Below are 26076 nucleotides of genomic sequence, written 5' to 3'. Positions count from 1 at the left end.
GGAAGCAAGTAAGAGCTGGCTCAGAATGGGGCATGGGTACCTTGAGCTGGATGGAAAGAGACGGCAAGATCAGCACAAGAAGTAAACTAATGGGTGTAAAACCAGGCAGGGTGGCACACCCTTTGGGATAGTGCTGTCAGCAAGTCCTGAGAGGAGACTGGACAAGAGTCAAAAATATGATCAAAAATGAGATTAATTTTTCTAAGTTACTATCCTGGTAGTTGGACTCATGAGTACAAGGGACACTCTCTGCTCACTCACCTGCTAGCCAAGCAAGATCAAGAAGCAAAGAATAAGACATATCTCATGTTGACTGGCGCTTTTAAATTCTTCTTCCTTAGCAGAAATGCCAGTATTTGCCAGTCTTAACGGTTTCTGAGGCTGTGATATTTCTTGCCTTGTCTCTTCTTGGCAAGCGATCATCTGTGGAAGTAACAGATGATCTAGCAATATTCTCACATCACAAGATGTCACAAAAGAGGCAGGCCAGTATTTGTAATCACTGCATCATGTCAGAAAGAAGAATCGCCACCTGATCTGTGTAAATATGGTTATTTATTTATTTTTTAAAAGTAAGTCTATTTCTAGTCATAAAGGGCTTCACTCTCCCACTTTAGAGCACCTTTTTTCTTTAGTTCCTCAAATAAAGAAACCATTTTGCTCACCATTGAATCCAGCAGTCCATAAACCTGCAGCAGAAATTAACAGAAGATAGTTGCAGTGAAAACACATGAAGAAATCCTGATGATCAGACGGACAGACAGAGAGATGGTTTCTCACACACATTAACGTATGGGCACGCACACAATCATGTAAAAGTGGCTGCCTGCTATCAGCGCTTAGCTCTAGTAATAACTTTTCTGGCTACGAAATGTGTTTAACATTATCTGAAATACAATTAATTCTGCTGATCCCTCAAGAGTCCACAAGCATGCTAAAGACATCCCAGATAGAAATCCCGCATGTGGCTATGTGACGGCTGGATTTATGTGAACAGATTCCAGGCTGGAATAAAGGACATCTTACCTTGTATTTCACACTTACCTTGCTACGGAATTACGGACATATGTTTGTCAGTTTTCTGAGTTTAACAAAATGCTTACCTCTCCACCTAATCTTCAATGTAAGCTTACAAGTGAAGAACAAAAACAAAGATATAAGCTTTGGTCAGACTCACTTCAATATAAAGCTTTTCCTGGTATGTCGCAAACAAAATAGGGTCCACCTGCTCCTGAAGAGGATCAACTCTATCTGTAGTTACAGCTCCCACGCTCTGTCCTGCCTCTTTCACCTCCTGCGATGAAGTGGAAGATTTCAGCTTTTTCTCATCTTTTACTTTTAACTTTCTGCTGCTTGGACATTCCTATTCAGGGACAGACGAAAAAAAAAAGTTACATAGGACAAAACATCTTTCAGATTGTTGCAAGATGCACCTCCCAGAAGCAGCATGTCTTTCACCGGGTTGGAAATCAGCTCAAACTCAGGATGCACAACCTCAGAATGGACCACACTGTCCCCAGCACTTAGGTTTCAACAGGCATCCCAACACATACCTCTTTCTCTTTGCCCGCTGTCTTTGTTGTTCTTTTTTTGCCTTCTTTATCCTTACCACCAAATGACCTTCTCTCTTCTTTCCTAGTAGTTGTTCTGTCTTCCTTTCCTCCTTTTACAGGTTGCTTTACTTCCACTACAAAAGAAAGAATTTCAATTACCCAAAAGCGACATTTTCACGTCCAGAAAGGCAAGCCCACTACACTCATGCAGCGGAAGTATATTACTCTTGCAACGTATTTTCCTCTTTTTATTAATCTGAGCTGTACTGCACTGAAAAACAATACCTTGAAGAGTACTTTGTTTAAATAAGGAATGAACAAGTCTCAGACGTGTATCAGAACAAGCCTGTAAGACAGCTAATAGTGAGCGAGATAGGGTTGCCTGGGTTAGTCTGTGTGAAAACCATGGCTACATCTAGCTAAATTAAAAGGCTTATTTGTGTGATGTTTTTTTAATGACACCAAACCACAGATCACAATTAGTATCACGCAATCTGCCATTTTTTCTGACGCGTTTTCTTATAAAAGCTTTGAGGGGGAACTGCTGAAATTGCCATTTCAGTTGAAATTCAGCACGTTTTCTGGATTTCCAACAGTCCACAGAAACCGGCTGCTGTGCAAAAACCACCACTTACCTGTTTCCTCTGGAACAACATCTACGTAGGTGTCCTTCTCAGGCAAGCCAAGCAGGGATCTCAGCTTCAGAGAGTGACTCACCAGACCATCGATTGTTTCACGCCACAGTTGGAGACTGAGAAAAGTGTCACAATCAGAAGAGAGACAAGTACAGCAATTGCTATTTTGTTTTACCCTGCGCCCAGGAGTGATGGCACCTCACAGCTGAGAGCTGCTCTGTCCAACTAAACCAATAAAATAGCACCCACCGTCTAAAAATCTGTGCAGAGGGATGCTAAATTACTTTCCTCATGTTAGAACCCTCTGAGGTCTCAATGGTTTGCAAACCAATGAGCTCATATGGACCCATAAATATTACTGTGAAACCAGATCTGCTCTTCAACATGACACGTGTTGGTAAATCAGCATCAACCTGCTCTCTGTGTTTACCAAGAGGAACCCGCATCCTTCTAATTTAGAAGCAACTAGAAGCTGTTGATATGTTTACAGTCTGAAAGCCTGAGCAAAAAACAGAGAGACTGTATGAGGGAGGATACAGTTATCTGAGTAAAAGTGTACAGAAAATTACCCAAAGGTTTCATAAATACAGACTAAAATAATCTTGCCAGAAATAATCTTGTATACTCCCCAAAATTACATTAATTTAATATTCTAAACTTATCTCCAGAAAAAAACCAAAAAGGCATATGGGTCAGCTGGTACAATTAAGCTATAAAAAAACCAGAGTGTAAAGACGACTTCTAGACCTCATATAAATATCTGCACTCTGAATCACAATGCTTGCAACAGAGCTTGCTAAGGCTGCTGATCACACGATGCATTTACAAGCTTTATCTTGCAAACGTTAACGCACCAGGTTTGATACAGAAGGTCTGACTGAGTTGGCCTCTGTCCAACGCAAAGCTCCAGTGCTGCCTTATTGAGCTGGGTCAGTGCTTCTTCTCGCTGCTCCGCCTCGGGGATTGACTTTATAGCCTGATGTGAGAGAAAACACAGGGTTCATGGAGCGCGCCTCAGTCTTCATTCCCAGTCATCTGGACCCTGAGCTCAATGGAGCACACCACGGCTCTCTTCCTGGACACCAGTCTGAAACCAGGTTGCGCTGGGCACTTACACACCCAGGTGTAGCCCCCAATACAGCTGGGATTTAGCCAAGGTGCGCACGCGACCCAAGATCTGGGGAGCAATCCCGGACCCCCAGTTAGATTCACGGTAAGTCCCCTTGCAACATCACAGGTGTGCTGGAGAACAGGGATTCTAGCGAGTTAGAGGGCCTCGAAGTAAAGCTTAGTTATAAAAGCAGCAGAGAGGTTTCCAAGAGAGCACTACAGAAAAACTGTGCTGACAGAATCCAAACCACTCTTGCTTTAATCTAGGGAGGTCTGTACTTTATCCACAGCCTGTCATGAGTCCCCCCTTAGGGCTCTGATGAATAGGAAGGACTCTTCAAGGAGAGGAGCCCTTGGGGAAGCCACAGGAGGCTGTAGGATTAGCTTGCCCCCCGCATTCACTCCTAGGATGACAGAAAGCTAATGGGGGAAGAGCTTAAAATATCTATTACATTGCATGGTTCTTTTTTCTTCTTCACACAACAGCCCTCAAAGTCTCTCTTGAGAATCTCTTTACAAGAGCACTGAGGGTGTGGTCAGCAGAGCTGAAGTGCTTTTCTGCAAAACACATCATAAATCCTCTCTAACTCACAGCACATTGGGAGCAGACCTTTGGGTGGGCTCACACTGGGGTAGGCCAGGCTATTTATTTTCCTTCATTTAAGGAAAATGAAAACACCATCGGCTTGTCATAGCACTAGAGGGAACAGGGGTGACCACCTGCTTAAAGTCTTCAAAGGAGAGGTTCCATCCTGAGGGGCCTGGTTCTTCCTCCTCCACATTCATCATTTGACTCAGAGCCTCCTGGAGTGTGTTCTTCCAACCTGGGACCTCTGTGGTGCTGCTCTGAGCAGGGAGAGCCTCTGAGGTACCCTCCTGGAACTGCATGTCCTCCACAGTGCTCTTCTGGCCCGAGGGCACTTTCTCCTCAAAGGCTGAAGGAACAGTCATGTGCTGTCTCCATAGTTCATGCAGCTGCTTTACCACTCGATGCTGATAATGCAACTGTGATAATGGGGAAAAGGTAAATAGTGAAATGAGCTATGCCTTTCCTCTACAAACTTAATTGTTAAAGCCACCGTGGCAGACTATGCCAGCCTCCAGAAACCCCAGGGATGCACCAGCCCCATGGGTCTTCCCTCCCTGCTATTTCAGTTGTGTAGCCAATCAAATAGCAAACGTCACCTTGGGATTCTTCTGGTGGAACAACTCTTCCTCTGTGGCATAAGCACCCACAGGAGATGGGGTGCGCTCTGGGGTCCGAATTCGGACAAGAAGTTCCTTCAGACTCTCTTCTACTATAGTAGCACCTTCTCGAGCAGCCAGGTCACTCTGAGGCACCACAACAAGAACGACATGTGTGAGTGCCCGTTCAATATACAGACACACAAACAAATTCACACCCACACTAGTAACCACACGTATACGTTATGCAGGGTTACAAGGACAAGAATAACTGCAATCTCTGCTAAGCAGAGCAATACTTACAACAGCTTTTCAAATAAACCCTACAAATCCTCCCCCAAAGTATACTTTTCAAAGCATAGTGTAATTTTCAATTTATACCTTAACTGATGGCATAGTGTACGACACATAATCCCATCCCCTCTAAGTAACTAATGAAATTCATTACCAACAGAATATTCATTCTTTTAAAGGACCAGTGTGAATGGTTTAGGAGACACAATCATGACACAATCATGTCTTTATTAACAACATTACAATAGACTGCAGAGTTCTTCCATTTTATTTAGCAAACCTGCTCAAGTATGTACAGATGTTCTGTAAATAAATAATCATCTCACTCTCAGCCCTGATTGCATAGCAATAAAAATACCATGTCATCCACTCCCACCCTTACCCTTTATTTGCATACTAAGTTCAAAGCTCAGAGTTACTCAGTTACATGCTTGGTTACCTCCAGTTTCTCTCTGAGGTCAGCCAATTTATCCTCATACACAGCAATTCCCCAAAGGGTCACCTGCAGCAGAGCTCCTCCTAATAACAGAGGATGTGTCCCAAATTCCCAGGACTCGCTGAAAATGCCTGCTCTCTCTGACTTGAAAAGAAAGAAAAACTTCCTAGTTTCCCCAGGCAAAATTACACCTGAAATAAGAGAGAAGATGCTTCGGTCCACAAGAAACCACCTGGTTAACTTGACCCTTTTCCAACCCCACCCTGAGTGTCCTTATCTCTGCATGAGGCTCTTTCCCCATAGCTTAGCTGGTTATCACACTTCATCCAGCTATTTTTCTCCTTCCAGATTTACTCCCAGACACCATGTTACTGAACTGGTGTTATTTCCCCTGCACACTCCTTTTACAGCCAGCTCAGTACTCTCTCTGGCAGATTATGCCCAGTTTGCCATCAGAAAATGATTCACTTCTCAATATTCCACCCATTTACATTCAGAGCAGGAGCAACCTCCTTTAAGTTCCATGAAAGGGATCTGCCGCGCACACCTCTTTTGGTGTGAGTCAGCTCTGATGCCTAGGGTGGCTTCCTAAGGAGAATCACCCAACAGGCTTGCTCTGCCATTAGTCAGACTCCGCATCTCAGATAACTCCTGAATACGTGATCTCTGCTCTATGTACAAAGGTCTCGGAGATCAGCAGCTCTCATACCTGGTCTGGTATCAAAGTAAAAACACTGCATCCTCTTCCCCTTGGTTTCTCTGGAGGGAATCTGCTGGGGAAGCCTCATCCAGTTATACCAGATGGCAGCTGTGCCATCATTGCTCACCATCAGGGAGCTCTCAGCTTTTTCGCCAGCCAAAGTCTCAAAGGTGAGCCGGGCAGCAATGCCAATTTCATTCTACAAGGAAGAGGAAAAAGACATAGATAACTATGTCTACTTTACCTGGCAGGCTTTATCTTGCCTGAAGTCATACCACAAATAAGGCGCTGAGCCTTAGTAGGAGAACTTGTAAGGCAGGTCCAATGAAGTGGCCATTATACAGAGAGAGCCTGGGAATCTGAGCTTTACACCACAGAGAGAGCAAGCCCTTCTGTTTCTAGCTCTCTCCAGAGCAAACATAAGGATACTCTATTGTGCTCAGAATAAATCCCCCATTCTCTGGCCTGGGAGTGACACTCATTGTACAGCTGTGACTTGGGAACTCAAGCAGGCTTAGCTCGACTAAACGATAAAGAGGGCGCAATTACCCTGCAAGAAGTGGTGCAGCTGATCCAACGAGCAGGCTGGCCACAGAAATCTAAAGATGGACCCAGTACTGCTTCTGGAACCACATCAGGGTAGTCCCTCGAGGTGTCACTACTAAAGAAAACAAGAGCCAGCATTTTCGTGGAATGAAATTCACTTTTAGAGAGAGGAGAACCAGGGGTGATTTACAAGACCCTGTAAGAAATAATCCCAACTAATGCTTTTCCACACAGCCATCTCTTTAGGGACAGAGCCCTGCAGATGTGGTAAACTCCAGCTAGCTACTGGCCACCATCAAGGAGGACAGGACAGCCAGAATATTAAAGAATGATACCTGCCTAAGGAAGGCTGAGGGTACATGACTGAATAAGGACAAGAGGCCCTCAGGTTGTGCCTGTTACAGATGGACAGGACAGGGATAAAAGGCAAATTAATGATGGAAGTGGAAGGCTAGAAAAAGACAATCAGATGGAGGTAACTCAGGGCAGAATCCCCACCCTGCCTAATGTAAGCTCTGGAGCCACACAGAGGGAAGACTGGAGGAAGGGCCTCCAAAAAAACTTTTCTCTCATTCTTGCTCCTTAGGCACAAGGCCCCAAGGCACAAAAGAACTGCTTGATTCCTAAATCTGGTGATTATAATATTAAAATATGCCTTTTGTTGTGCCCCAGTGGAGAATCCTCTCCGTTCCGGATAAGAACAGCTAAGGATACCCTTACGGACTGGTGGTGCATACCCAAAATTCTTTATTTCTGCCATGAAGTAAAACTTACAGGGTCTCAGACTCTTCAGAAGTGGTGGAATGTGGAAAAGGCTCTGTTGAGACAGATGTGAAAGGCTGCCCTTTACCGATCACCTCCAGTCCATCCAGATCCTGGACATACAGAAAAATGACCAACTCATGATTTCTCTTTCTATATAGAAAGGAAGTTAAAATACCAGACAAATGTACCAACTGAGTCAAGTAAAGTGAAGTTGAGATATCTTGCTCCTACGATGGTTTTTAGAGGTAGCCAACGAATGTTCAAGAGACATGGGAAGGAACCAATTCTAGGTCTCCCAAGAATCCTAGATGACCGCACTCCCCACTACAAATGATGCATGGATGGGAAAAGTCTCCTTCACACACATTTCTCGTCTCCAGAACCAAGTTTCAGAAACAAAAAGGTGAGGTTTGTTCCGTTTTTAAGAGGAGGGGCTATCTGCCTTCAGGAGATTATTTCAGATGCGTGTCTTCCACGTGGGTAAAGGTGTCTTCCCTCTGCCCTGAGGCACTAAATCAAAGTCCTACACCAGTACTGGGCAGGTTTTTTTATTGCCTAGTTCTTGGCAGCTGCATGCTGCTGGTTTGGGCTCCTATTCTGAGGCTCCTAGACCACTCCATGCAACACTTAGGGAGGCCAGAAAAACTCTTCCATGGGTGTGGCCCTTTGGAAATGTGGAAACTTCCAAGATAAGTACTGTGGGGCTGAGTTTTAGATTCCTAATGCTTTTTCAGATCCAGTTCTTGGCAATTTTGTGTTACTCTACAGCATCTGACAAGAGACGAGAGATGCAAAGAATGTCCTCGCTCCTCTAGTCTTACCGGCTTATAAAAATCTAGCTCCTCTAGGACAGATTTTAGCTCCTGCCGTCGATGTTTCAGGAAAAGACTCTTATCCCAGGTTAGATGGAAAGGAATCCTCTTTGGAGGCTTCACACCTGTGGAAATACCCATACAAGAGCTCACTGTCTACATACCCACATGCTTATTAATTTCACTCTCTGGCAAACTTTGGTCTCATGGTGTTTTAAAGACAGGAGGTCCAACAGATGACGGGGAAGTAGCTTGTGCTGCACCTACCGCAAGGAACAACTATAATGTGAAGCCTCCAGACTCGCAGGAGTCACTGTTTCTTTCTGCTGCTCCCTCCACACTTGTACCCCATTTCTATGGAATCACCTCTCTGTGACATTCCCTTACCCGTTTCCATCCGGACAGTGTGGGGTTTCCCCACATGAGTGACTGGCTCTGGGTAGCCACGTTCTCTCTGAGTCAGTGTCATCGTCAAGCCTGTGAGTTCATCTCCAATACGCTCGGGCTGGCTCCAGAACTCGCTTCCTCTTCGGTAGCCCTGTGGCGGAAAACAAGACTCCCACTGACACTTTCAGAGACATACGGCTGCCTGCTACTTTCACAGGGACTAGAAGCTAAAAAGAAAACGGGGTCTAACTCTGCTTATATGGCTATTTTGAAGCCTCTAAATTACCACTTTCTGCAGAGCAAGCCAAAATTTCTACCAGGCTGCTGTCAAAGACAAAAGACTTACTTCTAGCTAGTGCTACATGAAGGTTGAATGATACTAAAATAATGCCTCACATAAATGCAAATTCCTCGATAGTGCTATATGTGTAAAAAAATTATTTTAACATAGGATACTCCCATAATCCTCCTGACTTACCCATACCCCTTTCTCCATGGCAATCACTAAAATTCAAGCCTAAAGCTATCAGATCTTTCCCTCCCTGGAACATCAATTGTGGCACGGCCCCCTGCCACTTCCCAGTGCGCGACAGTCTTTGGTGATAATCAAGAAGTGGCACTTGCCCGTGTACAGCAGTTTGTTAGCAAGGAGCCAAAGGACACCACCACTTTCCTCTGACTAGTACGGATAGTACAGTTCATGTTTTTATTTTTGAAGTTACTGAAAACCCTGCTTGCACACTCAGCTGAAGGACTTAGAGTGGCTTTGATAAGTATCTAATGACAGGTCTTCAGAGATGTTACTCATAACACCAGTGTCTTAGCTCTTTCACAAGAACAGAGCAATCAGGATGCAGAGGAAGTGGGTCTCTCACCTTTCCAGGAAGCAGGGCAGGGAGACTCCGGTCAATGACGTCACGTTCTTCCTGGATTTGCCTGTAATCCTCTGAGATGCTCATCAGCAATTCATTCTCTGGCCTCTGAAGAATTTCTATAAAGAAGAAAGGCCAAATCATTGGTGCTACGCTTCTTCTGGGCACAGCCTTTACCGCTACTATTGTTCACATGTAACTTCCTTACACCGTCCCCCACCAAATCCACTGTCCTTCCCCCAACCAGAACCACCAGCTCACTTCCCCACAGCATCCACAGCCACTAGCACTAGCAGCGTGGGGAGCTCTGAGAACATGGAAGTAGACTGCAAAAGCAATAGGATTAACCCCGGTCAGCTATGACCATTACAGTTTGTTGTGGTGCCATCAAACTCCCCCATCTGCACACAGAATTTCACAGAACAAGGCCTTGGCTTTTCTCACCTCCTAGATATTTCTCCTGCTTTTTCCTGATTGCCATATTACGGTGCCAGTTCTGGAGAGCTTTGTGCTCTGCTAGTGGGGTCTGATGAACATTTTTCTTCTGCTCTCCTCCATGTTCCTCTTTTAAAGCTGCTGCAGTAACATCTGGATGAGAAACCTCAATAAAATCTGCTATCTGAAGAGAAAGGAAACATTAAATTAACCTCTCCATACACACACGGCCACCACAACGAGAATGGAAGAGGGGAGGAGAAAAGAATTCTTCAGATTGACAGTACTTTCACCTTATCACTCTGAGGGGAACAAAAACAGAGCACTAGGAACACACTCAGAAACAATGGAAGGATTTATCTGAGTAATTAGACTCGAGCAATGACATTGCTGCAACACCAGCTCTTCCCTTGCAAGCCTGATGCCATCAGCAGAAGCACATATGAAAGAGGAAGCCTGCGTAATTCTTCCCTCCATGACCTCGTCCTGCACAAAGGTCTTCAAAACCTGCTGGTGCAGTTTCTCTGAAGGCAAGCCCTCCCCATAGAGTATGATGAGGCTGGGAAAACCACACCTCAGGCCTGACTTGTTCCTGATAGGTGCTGAAAAGCATTGAAAGGTACTGTAGGCACCACACTCCACCTCTAGAAAAGTGCCGCATTTTCGTAACTTTACAAACCAACCTGAGTGTTTCCTCTGGCTAAGGCTTCCATCTTGAACTCCTGGAGACTTCCCAAAATGTGATGGGGGAGAATCTCTTCACAGCCATCACCAAACAGTCCTGGTCCTACAACACACACACACACAAAAAAACCCAAAACAATCCCAGAGCCAGGTCACTAAAGCTAGGCTTAGCAAAACCAAAATCTAAAGATAAGACGTGAAGTTTAACCCTACCAGAAAAAGTCAGTGGTTCCCTGTGTGCCTTTGGGAAAGCAGGACATGCTACGAGGAGATGTGCTGCCTTCTTTGTCTCTCTGGGTCGATATTTTCGAACAAGGTATTTCTTCCTAACTGGAATTCTCCCAGCATCATGAGGAAGGTGTGGAGCATGGAGCTTCAGAAAATAAACAGTCACAATGCAATTAGGTACATACTGACTCACCTTCATTCCTTCTGATCCTTCTAGGATACACAGAGAAGTCATATCAGCACAGGCTGATATCACTTTCCCAATAGTTTTCTGCTGTGTCACTTGGTGTCAAATGCTTCCACTCAACAGTTTGACCCAATTTTTGGAAGGGATGCCGTGAGAGTTACTAAACAACTTACATGTCTTATTAGACCAGAAAGTTGGAAATGTAATTCTGAAGAGGCGGATGACATCTTCCCATTTGAAAAGATTGTGTAAGGATCAACAATCCTTTACTTTTAGCAACTGAACCTGATGATCTGACAAGTCATAAAAAGCAGGACAGACAAAATGGAATGAGAACTGAACTCCAAGAGTGGGTTTTGGTTTAAGTATATGGACAGCACCCTCTCTTAAACACACAAAATGAGTGTCAGTTAAAGCAGCTGTTTCTATCAGTAAAAATACATACTTTCTCCAGGTCCTCCACCTTAATTGCAAGCGCCTGGATGTCATCTCCTTGCAGAACACACGAAACGGGCTCAGGCTCTTCTGCAATTGTCGAGGAGGACAGTTCATGTGTCTTTTCCTTCTTGTCTGAAAAACAGATGAAGAGACCTCCTCTTCAGTCTCCCAAGAAAAACCCATCATTCTCTTTCAGCCTGGTTATTCATTTCCAGCTGAACTATGTTTTGGGGTGGGTTTTTTTTTAAGGTGGCACAGAACAATTAAATTCAGCATCTCTTATAACTGGAAAATCAAACTCTGAGAAGCTACAAGGACCAAAGCAGGTCACTAGCATTCAACTGTCCCATGCTTTATTCTTGACGAGAGACAACGGCTGAGAGAAATACAGCCTGCGCTTCCCGCAGGTAAAAGAACAAACTCCTGGGAAGTCTCCTGCTCCAGCTGCAAGCGCAAGCACACAGCCTCCCTGCACAGCTGCGCTACGCTCACCAAGCACAACTCAGACAGCAAGCCGTTGGATTTTCAGAAGCTCCTAAATAACAAAACAGCTCTTAAGTAGCAAAACCCCTGCAGAGCCGGGCGCAGGGCAGCGCTCCCCGGGCACAGGCAGGGCCGCAGCCGAGGCGATCCCGCCGGGGATCTGTTTCTCCCCTTATCCTTAACCTGCGGGTCCCTCCAGCTGGGACTGACTCCCTGACACGCGTCGGAAAAAGAAAAAAAAAAGAAAATATATACAAGAATAACGAAAGGGGGGGGTAACTGGGCGGGGAAGCGGCTGTTCACGGCGGCTTCAACGCCCGCCTCGGGCGCGGCGGGGACCCCGAGGCCGTGCCGAGGGTACAAGCCAGGCCCGGGGCCCGGCCGCCAGCCGCCTGCTGGGCCGTACCCGGGGGTGTACCGGGTCGGGGCTCCCGCCGGGCCGGGCCGGGCCGGGCCCCCAGCAACGCCGCCGCATCCCGCCGGCCCGCTCCGCGCCCGGGCGCCATGGCAACGCCGCCCGCACACCACCGAGGCGCCGCCTAGAGAGGCGCCTCCCGCCCGCCGCTCTATGATACCGCTTCCGGAGGACGGGACGGCGCCACCCGCTGTACGCAGGCGCCAGCTGTACAACACCCCCCCCTCCTCCCCGGCCCGGGCTCCGCGCATGCGCAATGCGGCAGCGGCCTAGCCGGGCCTGCAGCACCGCGGCCTTGCAGCGCCCGGGCAGGAGCCGCCTCCAGCGGCCCGGTGCCGCCGCCCCCAACACCCCTCTCAGCCGGCACACAGCTCTCGTATTTTATTCTCCACCGCTCACAACCCCCGCGAGCCCGTTGTGCTCCCCGCGGCTTCGCCACCGGCTCTGTCCCCCGTCGGGTTTCTCCTCAGCTCCCCCAGCCAGGGCGGCTGGCAGGGCCCAGCGGTGCTGCAGCTGGCAGAGCAGGTCGGGCAGCAGGGAGTCCAGCAGGGCCAGGCCCTCCCAGCTGCACCGCAGGCCGCTGGGGAAGAAGCGGCAGCTGGGCCCTGGCTCCGCGAAGGAGACCTCCCCACCCCGCCACCGCCGTGGTACCCCCAGGGCTCACCCGCCGTCCAGGACCAGCCAGCCCTGCTGCTGTAGATCCTTCGCCTCCCCAGGCACCCCGAACACGGCCTCCAGGCTGAGGTGGGGGGAGAATTGCCCCCAGCGCTGCGCGCCAGGGGTGAAGAAGGTCGTTAGCGATTTAGCGGCAGGTCGATGCTGGGTTCCCCCACGGGTGGCTCCTCACCTCGTGGGTGATGCCCTCGTCTGTGCGAAGTCCCAGGGCGAGCACCTCCTCCAGCCTGCGGGCACATGGGAGAGCTGTGAGGCGGCACGGAAGGGGAGAGGGTGTGTGTGGGGGGCAGACACCCCCCATACTCACTGCTCCAGCGGGCTCAGCACCACCCGCCTCCTGGTGCCGTGCCCCCGGCTCTGCACCTCCCGCATCCAGGCATCGGGCTCCAGCGTCTGGACACGGGCCTCCCGGCTGTGGCCACCCTCACCCCATGGCACAAACCGCCCGTGCGCCCCTGCAATGGGAGCCGGGGGGGACGACAATGGAGTTCAGGGGGTGCACATGGTCACGCACGCACCCCCCCGTCAGACCCCCGTCACTCTGGCTTACCCGGCCCCACGCCGATGTACTGCTCGGCCCGCCAGTACGAGAGGTTGTGGGTGCTGAGGGCGCCCTGGGGGAGAGCATTGCGTGGGGTGAGGGGGGGCTGAGCCTGCTTGTGGGGGTGGCATGGCATTGGGGGAGGGGGGGGCACGGCATGGGGGGCACCCCACCTTCCTTGCAAAATTGGAGACCTCGTAGTGGCGGAAGCCGGCAGCCACCAGCACGGCGCGGGCTGTCTGATACATGTCGGCCAGGAGGTCCTGGGGGGGCACGGGCAGGTCCCCCCCCCCAGACCTGCGCCGCCAGCGCCGTGCCCCGCTCCAGCGTCAGCTGGTACAGGGAGACGTGGTCGTCGCAGAGCCCCAGCGCCGCCTCCAGCCCCCGGGTCCAGGCGTCCCGGCTCTGCCCCGGCAGCCCGAAGAGGAGGTCGATGGAGGTTCGGCCGGGGAAGAGCCCCCGCGCCGCCTCCACGGCCCCCCGCGCCTCCGCCGCCGTGTGCTCCCGGCCCAGCAGCCGCAGCTCTGCGTCGTCCAGAGACTGTGGAGGGAGCGCAGTGGCAGTGGGGGGGGACGGGGGGGCTGCGGCGGACAGGACGAGGGAGAGCCCCTCTCACCTGGACGCCGATGGAGAGGCGGTTGACGCCAGCTTCCCTGAAGCCGGCGAGGCGCTGTGTGCCGGCAGAGCCGGGGTTGGCCTCCAGCGTGACCTCGGCGCCGGCGGGGAGGTGGGCAGCCCCCGCGACGGCCTCCAGCACCGCCGCGATGGTGCGGGGGCTGGCCAGGCTGGGGGTGCCCCCTCCGAAGAAGACGGAGGTGACGCTGTAGGGCAGAGGGTGGGGAGGCTGCGGGCAGGTGCCAAAGGGCCCCGCACCCCCCCAACCCGAGACCTCCCCAAGCACCCACCTCTGCACCTGGCTGAGGTGGAGCAGGGTGCGTGCCTCCCGCACCAGGCAGGCGCGCACGGCCGCCTCGTCCACCGCCGGCACCACGTACTTGTTGAAGTTGCAGTAGGAGCAGCGCTTGCGGCAGTAGGGCCACTGCGGGCACGGGATGCCGTGGGGGACGGCTGCGCCCCCGGGCACCCCACTTTGGGGAGGGGGACAGCCCCACGCACGGGCCCCAGTGCTCCCCAGCTGCCCCAGGGGCACAAGGTGCATGCGTCGTGGGTGCCTCCCCCCCTTCACATGGATGGCTCGGGGACCCCCCAGGTGTGCTCTGTGACACGTGCAAGGCCGGGTGCACCCCCACGTGTGCAAACCCCAGGGTCCTGCACGCACCCACACGTGTGCAAGCGCCGTGGTCCCACGGTCGCTCCCCAATGTGTGCAAGCCCCGGATTCCCACGTGTGCCCCCACGTGTGCAATCCCCGGCGTCCCTCCCCTAAAGTGTGCAAGCCCCAGGTCCCCTACCCGCTCCCACCACGTGTGCAAGCCCGGGGTCCCCGTGCACCCCCACGTGTGCAAGCCCAGGGTTCCCTTGTACGCCCACGTGTGCAAGGCCGGGGTTCCCGTGCCCCCCCACGTGTGCAAGCCCAGGGTTCCCTTGTACGCCCACGTGTGCAAGCCCGGGGTCCCCGTGCACCCCCCCACGTGTGCAAACCCGGGGGTCCCCGCTCACGTGCACGTAGAGCGCGGCTGTAGCGGGGGCGGCCGGTTCCGGGACCGGTTCCGAGGCAGGGGCCGATCCCGGTCCCGGTGCCGGTGCCGGTCCCGGTCCGCCCCCGCCGGTCCGCGCCGCAGCGATCGCCGCCGCCGCCGGCCGCCACCCCCGCGCCGCCATGGGACCCCACGGGCTGCGGCACCGCCCCGGGGCGGGCACCGAGCCTGGGCCGCCCCGCCGAGGCCCGGGGGTACGGCGGTGCCGGGGCGGTGGGGAGGGCAGAGCCCTTTGCTTCCAGAGAGCTTGCGCGGGGGGGGGGTGCCGGGGGCCGAGGGACCCGCTCCCGGTGCCGTACCGGGCACACGGTCCCGACGAGGCTGGGGCACCCCCGGGACCCGCCCCGGCATCCGCCGCCCCCGGCTGCCCCGCCGGGGCTGGAGCAGGGGTTTCCAGCGGAGGAGGGGCTGTTTCGGAGAAAGGAGCCGTGATGTGTCTCCGCGCAGGGTTGTGCAAACCCAGTGCTTACAGTCCCGGGCATTATTTTTTCTTAATTTCCTCTATTAATAGCCCTAGAGAAGTGAGAAATGCCGATGACAAAGACCGTGGCCGCAGATTCCTGTTTCCAGGCCAGGGAGGGGGTAGTTCAGAGTAACCCACCCCTGACGTAACTCTCCCCGGGAAGAGCCCCCCGCTGCCAGGATTTTCCGAGCGGGCAGCGAGAGCTATAAGAGCAGGACCCGGGTACAAGAAGGGCAGAAGCCCTGGAGCCTGCCCGCAGCCCAGCACACGCTGAAGCTATGCTGCCAGCCAGGAGGTTCGGCCCTTCGCCTCCTGTGAGTATTTACAGCCTGGGCTGCATCGTCCCAGGGGGGGGGTGAGATGGCCACGGGGCATCTCGGGAGGTGTCGTGGCCAGCGAGGCTGGATGTGGCCATGGGGAAGGGGATGGCAGGGAAGGAAAGCTTCCCCGGGCAGTCAGGCTCTGCTGGGGCTCAGACCCACGGACAGTGCAGCACTGCTCCCGGGACACGAGCAGAGCTCCGGGGAGCAGGGATGGGGTGACAGGGGCCCATACACCCCCTGTGCCGGCTGTGACTGGTGCTCGCTGTGTTTCTCAGCAGTGTGCCTACCCATGCAAGCCAGCGCTGACTTCATTTCTTACCGGCCAACCCCCAACTATGGTGAGTACATAAGGAGCTTCTAGGCAGCACAGGGGTTGTGCAGAGGGTGGAGTTATCAGACAAGAACCAGAGGAGAAGCTCCTCTCACTGCAGGACTGTCCTGCACCTGCATTAGTGCTGTGGGAAGCAAAGGAAAGTAAAAAGTCCTTCCCTAGGCGTTGGATGTAGAGGTCCACTGCATCCCCAAGGTCACTGGCTGCAGTTGCTGTAATGCAGGTAACAGCTCCTTCTTGGGGAAGGAAGGTTTACAAGGGTCCTAAAACCAGGGCAGGGAGGAGACCCGAGTTTTGCTTGCACACATCCCACTTATTGCAGGGTGGGCAGAGGTGAAGCTGGTGAAACATGCTGACACCAGCCTCACGAGCAGTTTGGGAACGCGGGAAGAACTTGCTGGAGAGACACCATACCGAAAGGGTCTGACACGAACCACCCCACGTGGTTTTTTTTTCCTTTCAGAAGGCAGGCACAAACAGTGGGCTTGTTGTCCACTTGGTCTGCTTCCATGGGTAGAGCCCACAGTCCAGCTGGGAGATCCAGGATCGAGACCTCGCTGATGTTTCACCTCTCTCCTTTGCACCATTTCCCCCCACCCACCGGAGGAAGCCCCAGCGTGGAGGTGGAAGCCCAGCTGCTAGCCCTGCTCGGCAAGGAAGCAGGAGGGAGATGGCCGGGAGGTTGGTGACAGTCAGCAGCATCGTTATCTGCTTCCCAGCTGGGGTGGGACACTTCTGCCGGGAAGGAAGAGGAGCTCTGCTCTTCCACTTCTCGGAGTAGTGTTTCATGGTTGGGAGGTACCAAATAACTCCCGTAAAATACTGTCCCGGGTATGCTCTGCTTCACACTGCCGATGGGACAGGAACTTTGGTATTTCTGCAAAATCCTTACGGTCTGTCTTGTCCAGAACAACAAAATAAACAATGCCAAGTCTGCCTTGGAGAAGTTTCTTTGGGGGTCAGAAGGCCCAGGGGAGGTGTGGGAACAGGGCGAGCTTTTCCAGCCAGCTTTAGGGAGCTCCTCCCCATGCCTTTGCACTCTCTAAAGTCCCTGCCCCTCATTTCAAGTTCATCAGCTGTGTTATATGACCTAGGAGTCTCAGCAACACCCAAGCACAGAAGGCATTCACCTACCCTGGGAAGCCAGGCCAGGCTGTTATGACTTAAAAGTACCAGTAAAATACCTACCAGCATCAGTTCAAGTCCTCTGAAATGGCTGCAGCCAAATGGCTCAGAGAGACACAAGATTTTAAAACCTTCATAAGGTCTTTCAGTAACCGGATAGAATTCCAGAAATAAGCATCTCTTCCTCACACCACAGTATTTCTGTTGGCAAAGAAACAAACCCAAGTGGGAAAAAAAGGCACTCTGTTTTATTAACTAAAAGTGCCATCAGCCTGATGTCAAGGAGAGAAGGTCTTCACTGCATAGCCCAAGGCACAGGTGAAAAGCAGACGCAAAGCTGGCTGAAGCGGGGCTGATTGATCCTGGTTTTTGCTCTGCCTTCCCAAGCTCAGAGCTGAAGGTGGTTTTCCATCTGCTCCCTCAACTTGTATTTCTGAATCTGGAATAAAGTGCAGAGAGGAGGAGGAAGAGAGACTCAGACAGGAGACGGGACAGGAGGCCAGGGCTCCTGCCCTGCTCCAGCCCCTCTCTTACCTTGCCTGAGACGGTGAGCGGGTACTGACCCACAAACACAACGTACCGCGGGATCTTGAAATGGGAGATCTGGGAAGAGAAAACCAACCGCTACGCAACCTGCCGGGAACAGTGTTGCCAGCCCAGCTGGTACTACCCAAGCTGGGACTCCCAGGGCTGGATCCCCAGTTACTCTAAATCCCTGGGCTTTCATCGGCACGTCCCCAGCAGCTGCTGGGTGTACTGGTCTGGCAGGGAACTGAGGACTGGGGGACCCACCTTCCCTTTGCAGAAAGCTTTAATCTCTTCCTCGGTGCAGTCCTGCCCAGCCCTCACTCGGATGCAGGCGCAGATCTCCTCTCCCATCCGCGAATCCTTCACACCGACCACCTGGTTGGGACAGATGGATGGTGTGACCCCTGTGGACTTCCTTCTCCTCCCACAGGGTAAATGTGCTGGCCCACAGCACGAACCCATATCACAGGATGCTGGAGTTGTGGTGTGGGGCTGCGTAAAGGCAGTTTGAGCTGCTTGACCATCCCACCGGTGCTTTCTACACGACGTCGAGCCCTCCTGGAAGGACTTCCCAACCCTTTGCCAGACGAAAAGTGGCAGAGCAGGCTGGGCATCCAGATGCCAGCACCTTCCTTCAATTTTGCTAAGTCACTGGAGTGAGGGCTGAGTCAGAGCAGCCAGACAGCAGCTCATCATGGGTTCAACATGGACCTATCGTCCCTCTGTGTGCCTCTGCTTCCCCAAAAAATGGGGCAACAGGTTTCAGAACTAACAGGGAGACTGGGGAGGCTGCTGCAAGTGCTTTGGGATCTCCAGACGGAACAGCAGGAGAGGGATGAAGTTGAATTAAAGGATTATTTGAAACCCTTATAATCACAGATCTTCGTGGATCACTGCCTGTGACACCAGGAGATGGGCTTCTCAAGCCTGATCTCTCTCTAAAGTCTGCTCACACTATTTCACAAGAGTCCTACTGTCATTCCCCGCCTTGAACTGGTATCTCAGAATCCTAGAGACACGTCGATCCTTTTGAGTCCAGAGCGGTGACATAAAGCCCTAGAAACTACATAAACAAGGCTGGTTTGCAACCCATCTGCACTGGGACTGTTCCAAGGAGAGATGCTAGCCTGGCACAGGCACAACACTGACTAAATAACTGGTTTATTTATGGGGAAACTTGTCTGGCACAAAACCTGGAGGAGAACAATCCCAGCAGATTGGGAGCAGCTGCTCGATGCTGCAAATCATTGCTGTCTTGTGAAGAGGTGAAACTAAGTCTCACTCCTCACCTCCAAGGACTCATTGGAGGAGTCTTTTTGGATTTAGGAGTTTAGTAATTAATTATGAGTAAAAACTGTCCTTTCAGACTGCTTTCCAAGTAAGCATTTCAGAGGGAGCTATGAAAGTGAACAGGCAGTTTAAAAACCGAAGAAGAATGACAGTCATTACTTTGCAGATGGTTGCTTTGCTGGTGCAAGAGAGGATTGCCCGAACTGATGTGCCCCATGCCAGGAGCTCTGCCTGCCATGAGCCTCTCCTTCCTGCGTGCCAACCCATATTACACAAAAGTTGATGCTGAAAACAGGGGAAGACAACCAGGTCCCGAGCAGCATCCCAGCAGCTTTCTGTACAGGTTTCCCACCACAAGAACCATCGCTGCTCACTCACCCCACCTCCCTCCCGCTCACCTGGACCTCCTCAACTTTGGGATGGGTGTGGAGAAACTGCTCAAGTTCTGCTGGATAGATGTTCTCTCCTCCCCGAATAATCATGTCCTTGCAACGGCCTATAATTTTGCAGTAGCCATGTTCATCCAGGCTCGCAAGGTCCCTGCAACGACACCACACTCCTAGTCGTGTCCCAGCTGGGTGGAAGAATGGCTGATGCTCCTACCCAGCCTGGTCTGGAGGCCGGGTCAAGGTATCGGGAGGATAACGGCTGAGATGCCACCTGAACACACGAAAGAGATCAAAGAGCTCCTGCTACAGCTGGACATTGCCATCGGCAACGTTCACACAAAGATCAGGGCTCGGGGGGGAGGCAATTCCTGCCCCTGCGGTGTACCCCCATAGCCCCTCCATCGCACCAGTAGCGAAGTGACTATCCCCGTCTCCAGGGGCACTTGGCACCAAGAGCTCTGTGCTAAAAGCTGTTCTGAAGTTTCACGGACAGATCAGAGGGCTAAATTGGGTCAGTTTTCCCTAGTTCGGAAATCACAGCCAAGGCACTCCTGTACACACCCGTCCCCATCCAGCATCACCGGGCAGGACAGATCGGGAGGAGCAGGGCTGTTTCCAGACTCACCCCGTCTTATACCACCTCTCGGCAGTGACCACTTCACTCGTCTTTGCTGGGTCGTCCCAGTAACCCAGCATGACACAGTAGCCGCGGATCTGAAGCTCCCCGGGAGTGTTCAGAGGCACAGACTGCCCTGTTTCTGGATCCTCGATTTTTGCCTGCAGTGGAAAAGAAGAAGAGCTTAGGAGGGGATGTCTGAGCCAAACGTGATGGCATGCACCGACTCCAGCACCAGACAGGGAGGATGGGCTGAGGTCTGCTGCAGGCAGAGGACCTGGAGCAGGTGGGGAGAGTCATGGTCACCTCTGTGTGGGGAAAGACGCATCCCACTGTCTCCGTTTTTCTGGCAATACTGTCATTGGGGAATCCCATGAAGGTGACAGGGCTGTTTTCCGTGGTCCCATAAGCAACCTGCAAACACAAGAGGAGACACATGCCTCAAGGGAAAAGGGGACTGCACAGCTCCAGGCATGGGAGAGACGAAGCCAGCGACAAGCACAGGGGAGATCGGGATGGGAGGAAGATGTTCTCACAAGTCACTCAGGTCACAGGCAAGCACTGCTCTCCTGGCCCGTGGATGGGGCTCTCCAGACACTTCTGCCAGAGAGTCCTGGAGAGACAGGAGCTAAAGCAGCACTGCACCTGCCTGCCACGGCCGCCTTCGCTTCCACCACTGTGTTCTGGACCCCCACCACCCACGACTCTCTGGGTGTCCTGTGCTTTTGACACCTCAACTTCTTTTCTTGGAGGACCCCAGAGTTTGCCCTCCTCTTTTTTAACGTGCGTCTCTCCGAGTTGACTCCCTGCCACCTCTGCCAGACACCGATCTTGCCTTGGTGCCCCTGCAGCCATCTACTCAAGGTGCCGAGTTCATCTCCTACAGCTCAGAGCACGTCGGACATTGCTTTGGAAAAACCCTGGAGCCAGCAGTGGGCTCCTGTGGGGGACCACGTGTCCTGCAGCACGGCTGCTTGCTCCAGATCCTTTTGTGCAGACATCAGCTCCTGTAACCCTCCTAAAGGCATCACGAGGCTGCACAATGCTCGGCGCAGCTGCACTTACAGACCGAAAGCCTCACAGCAGGACAAAAGCTTCTCGCTGCTAAACCTCCCTCACCGCTAATCCCAACGGCAGGCTCTGAGTCACCTCAGCTGAAGGTCACTTCTCCTCAGAGGAAAATTCCAGCTCTTTATGCCCAACTCAGTGGCCTGCCAAGACCGCAGGAGCTGGGCAGGAGGTGCTCCGGGCAGCTCTGAGCTGCACCGAGAGCACCATCGCCGGAATTGCTGCTTCATCTCCAGCTCTTGGGAGCTGTGTTTCAGCGGTGGGACATGCTGGAGCACTGCTCTGGTCTCTCTAACACGCTCAGCATGTCGTATGTCATCAGGCAGGGTTTCTCTCCCACCCACTAATGTCACTGGTAGCCGCTTTGCTGGCAGAGCACGGCTGGGAAAAGGCCGATGCAGTTCATTCCTTTCTCCTCCAGATCTTCAAAGGCTGACACGTGAGCAGCTCTGACCCACCGAATTGCAACAGGGACCAACCATCTTCCTACACCCTCGGCACCCAGATCTGGGTCGTGCCTTTGGAGCAAATGCCGAGGCTCCATCGCTGGCTGCAAGGGCACGTCTGCACGGCACTCACCAAACTCCAGGCACTGCACCCAAAATTAACGAGGGGCTTTGCAAAGGACTACGAAGAGGCATCCTGAAAAAACATGCACATATCCTGAACGACCTATACATAATACTGGTGGGAGCACTTGGCGCTTTCTGCTGCTCGGGGCTGCTGAAGGATCTCACGTTGGGCACAGTCTGTCATAACGGCTGATGCTCTTGTTTGACTACACCGGGGTCAGCGTGAATCCGAGATGGAGATTTGCGGGAGCCTCCTCTGAGCCAGGAATCTGGAGGAGATAGTCTCCAGGATGCTGCAAGGACCATCTGGTGCAAACTGCTCTGCTAGGAGCCTGGCAACCCAGAGGGAGCGACTGTAAATAGGCTTCTCCTACCAGACGCAATGATAGCTTCCCAGCCGGGGTGGAAACCTACAGCATCTAATGCTCAGACAGAATTTCTCTCCCACCCACTAATACGAGTCCTGTGGCTGGATCAAATGACTGACGAGACACAAATCCAAGATCTTAAACACTTATTAAAAATCCCAGCGCCTTTGTTTTTTTTGTTTTACTCTGTTGGATGAATTGCAATGTTGGTCCCAGGATCCCAGCCAAGCCCTGAGTCAACCCTTTCTGCCTCTCCGGGTCGCTCCAGCAGTTTAATTGGACACAGCAGCAGGCAGCTCCCTGGCAGGACGATGCCGCGGGTGCCGCGGCTCACCAGGCTCCTCCAGATGCCTGGCAGCCTGCCGTGTACCCCAAGCACTGGCTGTCCACGCCTTGGCCAGCGGCTTGTCCCCATAAACACCCTCACACCCTCAAGTAACGGGCTTTCCGACTCAGCCCAGAGAGCAACGCGGGTCTGAACCTCCAGCCTTCAGTCTGCTGCCCGATCGCTGCCTTCCCCTCCCGGCCTGCCCGCACTGGCACCGCTCTCTGCAGCCAGACACCAGGACGTTGCTCCTGACCTTTCCAAGATAGCATTTCTCTCTTGGGATAGCGTTTTCCCCATCTGCACGCCCAGGACTGAGGCAGTGGCTGGAGCAAGCCCTCACACCAGCGCTGCTGTCCTTCCTGACCCTCATCTGACGTGTGGAGCATCCTTCCACGGCTCCATCGTCCCAGCCCAGCCGCAGCTCGTGATGCACGAGATGAAACAACGCTTCCACAAAACCCCATATACCAATTTAGGCTTGGAGATATCCGCAAAGATTCATAGCTTTCAAGACCCAAAGGGACACTTAGCATCATCTAGCCTTGTCATCCGGTATAATTCAGTCCAGAAAACCTCACCCAATAATTTCTGCATCAGCTCCATAATTTCCACTGGAGCTATATCTAGTGTCAAAGCACAGCTTTTCAGAGGCAAGGAGTCCAGCTCGGACCCTTGGCTTTGCGAGGAGCTAAGAGAGTACAGAATATAATTGACTGTAAAGCCTTTTTTTACCGTGAGGACCACGAGTGACCCCCCAATGCCCAGCACACGGATCAGTCCTGCAATCAGCCATGACAAGGACAGCTCCAAAACAAACTGCTGCCTACCTTACTCCTACCGACAAGAGATTCATTCTTGTGAATCCAAAGCCTCTGTCTAAACCGGGAATAAAAAGAACATCTTAGCAGAACTGTGTTTTTTAAAACACATTTCAAAAACATTTCCTGCTAGTGCTGTTTAAACACTGGCCACTGTGGAACAGGCAAAACAGCCCGAAGAAGGAAGTTTCTAAAAATTAAAAATAAAGTAAAAACAATCAGACTCCAGTCTTTTTAGTAAACATTTGGGAGGCAGACTGATCTGGTGGGAAGAGCAGGGACTCTTAAGACCCTGGGTTTTTCCCAACCGTGCCGCTTATTTACTGCATAACTTGGAACGAGTCGCATCAGCTCTCTGCGCCTCGGTTTTCCCCAGCATTCAACAGCAATAAAAACACCCACTTCCCTCCGCATTCTACTGCTGCTGAAAGGCTGCGATGAAAAGGCTGGTTTCAGTACCACCAGTACCCCGAGTGGGGTTATACTGGGTGGGACTGGAGCAGAAGGTCAGGGCTGCAGGAGGGCATGAGGTCCTTGGAAGAAACCCCCCTGGACCTGAACGATGCTCAGGGAGGATCTTCATGCCCCTTGTCACCACCCTCTGGTTATGCCACGCTGGAGGATGATGGCAGGGCTTGAACCACCAAACTAAAACCTACAGAAATTGAGCTTCGCTGAAGACAATATTGGCCTCGGAAAAAAGAAGCAAATTGACCATGAAATAATAGGGATTTCAGACTTCAAAGAGGGCATAATGAACAACAGAAAGCAGACTGGCAACCCAAGAGATGTGCTAAGGGACCTCTAAGAGGCCCTTTGAACCCCTCTCAGTGCAAGATGCCGGATGGATCTAATTATCCCTAAACCCGTGCTGAGCGTGTTGTCTGCCTCAGATATCTCCACCAAAGTCAACCCCAGCCCTCCCCTTCACAGCCAGCTCAAAATCATTCTCAACTGAGCAACAAATCTTCCCTCACTCAGCTGCTCACTACCAAGATCACCCTGAATTTTGCTGTCCTCTAGGGACAAGCGCCTCCTTGCTTTGGAGCTGTCCCACTATCCCAAATTATATTGGAATATTCCCTAACCTTTGGGTCAACTTTGCTGCTGCAAAAAACAACTTCTGATCACGTCCAGCCTATGTCACACCGAGATTTCATTTCTTTCCCCAGCAACAGTACCATCTTTGTGTCAAAAACATCAGGACACAAACAAGCAGGTCTTGTAGGACAAACCTCCAAGGGTGGCCACCCTGTTGGCATTTCTCCCCACCCGGAGAGCTGCCAGACAGTCCCAGTTTGGATGGGCCTGAAAAAGTTCCCCAAAATATCAGGTGCCCAAAGCACCGTCTTTGTGTTGTAGCACGCAATGGCTTTGCCCCAGGAGGAGGCAACTGCAAAAATGGCAACCCAGCTTGCCCGGGCCAGAAGCCTGCCGCTGAAAATGAACCTCCTGTTATTGTACAGTCAGGACAAGCTGCTCCTCGCGGTCTGGAGTTAAAGATGCCTCTCTTCTTTCCAGGCTGAGCAGAAGGCTTGAGGCTTGCAAGTATTTCCCCAGTCCTGCCAGCATTTCAGAAGCACTGCCTGGTGGCGACCAGCAAAGGCATGTGCAGTTACCTACTGGTTTATCCACAGCTTGATAAAAGGTCTTTGCTATGTAATTAACTCCATCCTCCCTGGCACTGGGTGCCAATTTATTTAGGAAAGGTGGAATTAAAAGCAAAAAGTGAGAGGAAATATGCAGAGACAAAGTGTCTTGCAAAGGTAGAAAACCACTGGTTTGGGGGTACCTGGATGCTCAAAGCTGCTGGAGAAGGAAACTTGGCAAAAACCTAGGGGCAAAGGTAACATCCCCACGGATCTGGAGAGCTCAGCTCCCACCAAAGACATGGCTGGAAGTCCAGGACCTTGTTGCTTCCACGGTGCATTTTAAATGTTCTCACAGCACATTCCCATAGCTTCTGCAGCTACTGAAACCACCTACTCGTCAGGTCTTCCCCAAAAACGAGGTGGGATGGGATGGGGAGGTCTCACTTTGGCCAAGGGCAAGCAGGGAAGTTGTCACCGTGTGGAGCCGATTTTCCATTTTGGGAACAGGGGGGACTCCCGGCTGGGGAGCATTTGGGAAAAATCAGAAGTCTTGCGTGGATCAGTTGTGTTCTGCAAGGGAAGAAAGCGCCACTCTTCTTCAGAGCCTGCAAAAAGAGAGGACAGCAGCCCTGGGCAGAGCAGCGGGCTGCTGGGGGATGCCCGGTGCCTTGCAAGGTGGACGCGGCAGGGCTGGGGAGAGGCAGCAAGGGCTGGGTGAGCTTCACAGGAGAGGCCAAGAGCATCATGCAGCAGCTGCTGGGATCAGACAGAAGGAAAGGGTGGGTGGACATCAACGGGGAGCCAAACTGGCAACATATCAATGGGTGGAGGCCGTGCTAACAGCGGAAGAAAACCATCAGAAGGACGGAGGTGCACCCATCACCACCTCCTCCAGTTCAACAAGCAGCCTGGGTCCCCGCACCACAGTGAAGGGTACCCTTCAAGCATGTCAAATAGAAACGATAACTTGGGTCTGAACTCAGAGCCCCAGATGCCACTGTCGCTGATGGGGTACTTGCACATCACCGAAAGCCAGGGATTTCTCAGGTACAGCCTGGAAGCGGGAGGGATGGGACCCAGGAGATCCTCTGGGGCTCCCCATTGCCCACCCACCAGGGCTGGTGCTGTGCGGGCTGCAAAGGGGAATGGCATGGGCACCCCCGGGCACCCCCCCCAAGCTGCCTGAGCCCTCGCCTCCAGCCTGGACCCCAAGGCCAGCTACACTGG

At 52.3% G+C, this 26076-nt stretch overlaps 3 protein-coding genes and 1 long non-coding RNA gene across 6 annotated transcripts in view; 1 reads left to right on the top strand and 3 right to left on the bottom strand.

Moving 5' to 3' along the window:
• Positions 1–536: 536 nt before the first annotated feature.
• Positions 537–12524, bottom strand: LOC115342082 (MYCBP associated protein). 3 transcript variants are annotated; one of them, XM_041123763.1, is made up of 19 exons: positions 12326–12524; positions 11275–11399; positions 10628–10787; positions 10414–10517; positions 9740–9914; positions 9299–9414; positions 8424–8574; positions 8046–8161; positions 7234–7334; positions 6463–6574; positions 5923–6112; positions 5217–5404; positions 4484–4630; positions 4019–4303; positions 3043–3164; positions 2189–2304; positions 1554–1687; positions 1178–1363; positions 537–689 (listed from the first exon to the last, which is right to left on the bottom strand). In XM_041123763.1, the coding sequence occupies exons 1-19, from the start codon at positions 12414–12416 to the stop codon at positions 585–587; spliced, it is 2724 nt and encodes a 907-aa protein (XP_040979697.1). In that variant the 5' UTR covers positions 12417–12524; the 3' UTR covers positions 537–584. The 3 variants fall into 3 exon arrangements, with proteins under 3 accessions (XP_040979697.1, XP_029871756.1, XP_029871757.1); XM_030015896.2 differs by lacking the exon at positions 12326–12524 and adding an exon at positions 12157–12305; XM_030015897.2 differs by lacking the exon at positions 12326–12524 and adding an exon at positions 12157–12305 and having other exon boundaries at positions 1178–1294.
• Positions 12525–12531: 7 nt separating this feature from the next.
• Positions 12532–15177, bottom strand: RSAD1 (radical S-adenosyl methionine domain containing 1). Its single transcript, XM_030015910.1, is given in 9 exon segments — positions 12532–12745; positions 12830–12933; positions 13013–13067; positions 13148–13295; positions 13391–13454; positions 13555–13662; positions 13664–13921; positions 13998–14420; positions 15001–15177. Coding segments are annotated over 9 exon segments (1521 nt in total). The 5' UTR covers positions 15163–15177; the 3' UTR covers positions 12532–12546.
• A 71-nt stretch (positions 15178–15248) lies between these two features.
• On the top strand, positions 15249–17091 carry LOC115342088. The gene is made up of 3 exons (XR_003923621.2): positions 15249–15815; positions 16100–16162; positions 16619–17091. It is a non-coding gene; the product is annotated as an uncharacterized LOC115342088 (long non-coding RNA).
• A 415-nt stretch (positions 17092–17506) lies between these two features.
• ACSF2 (acyl-CoA synthetase family member 2) overlaps positions 17507–26076 on the bottom strand; it is a 39317-nt gene continuing 30747 nt past the window's right edge. The window contains exons 11-16 of the mRNA XM_030015908.1: positions 20410–20517; positions 20113–20264; positions 19497–19638; positions 18073–18183; positions 17815–17883; positions 17507–17719 (exon numbers count right to left, since the gene is read on the bottom strand). Coding sequence (XP_029871768.1) covers positions 17669–17719; positions 17815–17883; positions 18073–18183; positions 19497–19638; positions 20113–20264; positions 20410–20517 — 633 coding nt within the window. The 3' untranslated portion in view covers positions 17507–17668. The remainder of the gene's footprint in view (positions 17720–17814; positions 17884–18072; positions 18184–19496; positions 19639–20112; positions 20265–20409; positions 20518–26076) is intronic.

This window comes from Aquila chrysaetos, chromosome 5 (genome assembly GCF_900496995.4).
Source record: "Aquila chrysaetos chrysaetos chromosome 5, bAquChr1.4, whole genome shotgun sequence".
NCBI lineage: Eukaryota > Metazoa > Chordata > Aves > Accipitriformes > Accipitridae > Aquila > Aquila chrysaetos.
The sequence above is the reverse complement of the archived record's forward strand: the minus strand, read 5'-3'. Positions and strand labels throughout refer to the sequence as shown.

Bases quoted from the DNA above. Each gene is read 5' to 3' on its own strand.
- LOC115342082 (XM_030015896.2), bottom strand. From the start codon at position 12,256: ATGGCGCCCGGGCGCGGAGCGGGCCGGCGGGATGCGGCGGCGTTGCTG. The intron at 8,162-8,423 runs GTAAGGGAATGT...GTATTTCCACAG, and splicing joins CACTGTCCGGATGGAAACGG to GTGTGAAGCCTCCAAAGAGG. The intron at 4,631-5,216 runs GTAACCAAGCAT...GTGGTGCCTCAG, and splicing joins ACCTCAGAGAGAAACTGGAG to AGTGACCTGGCTGCTCGAGA.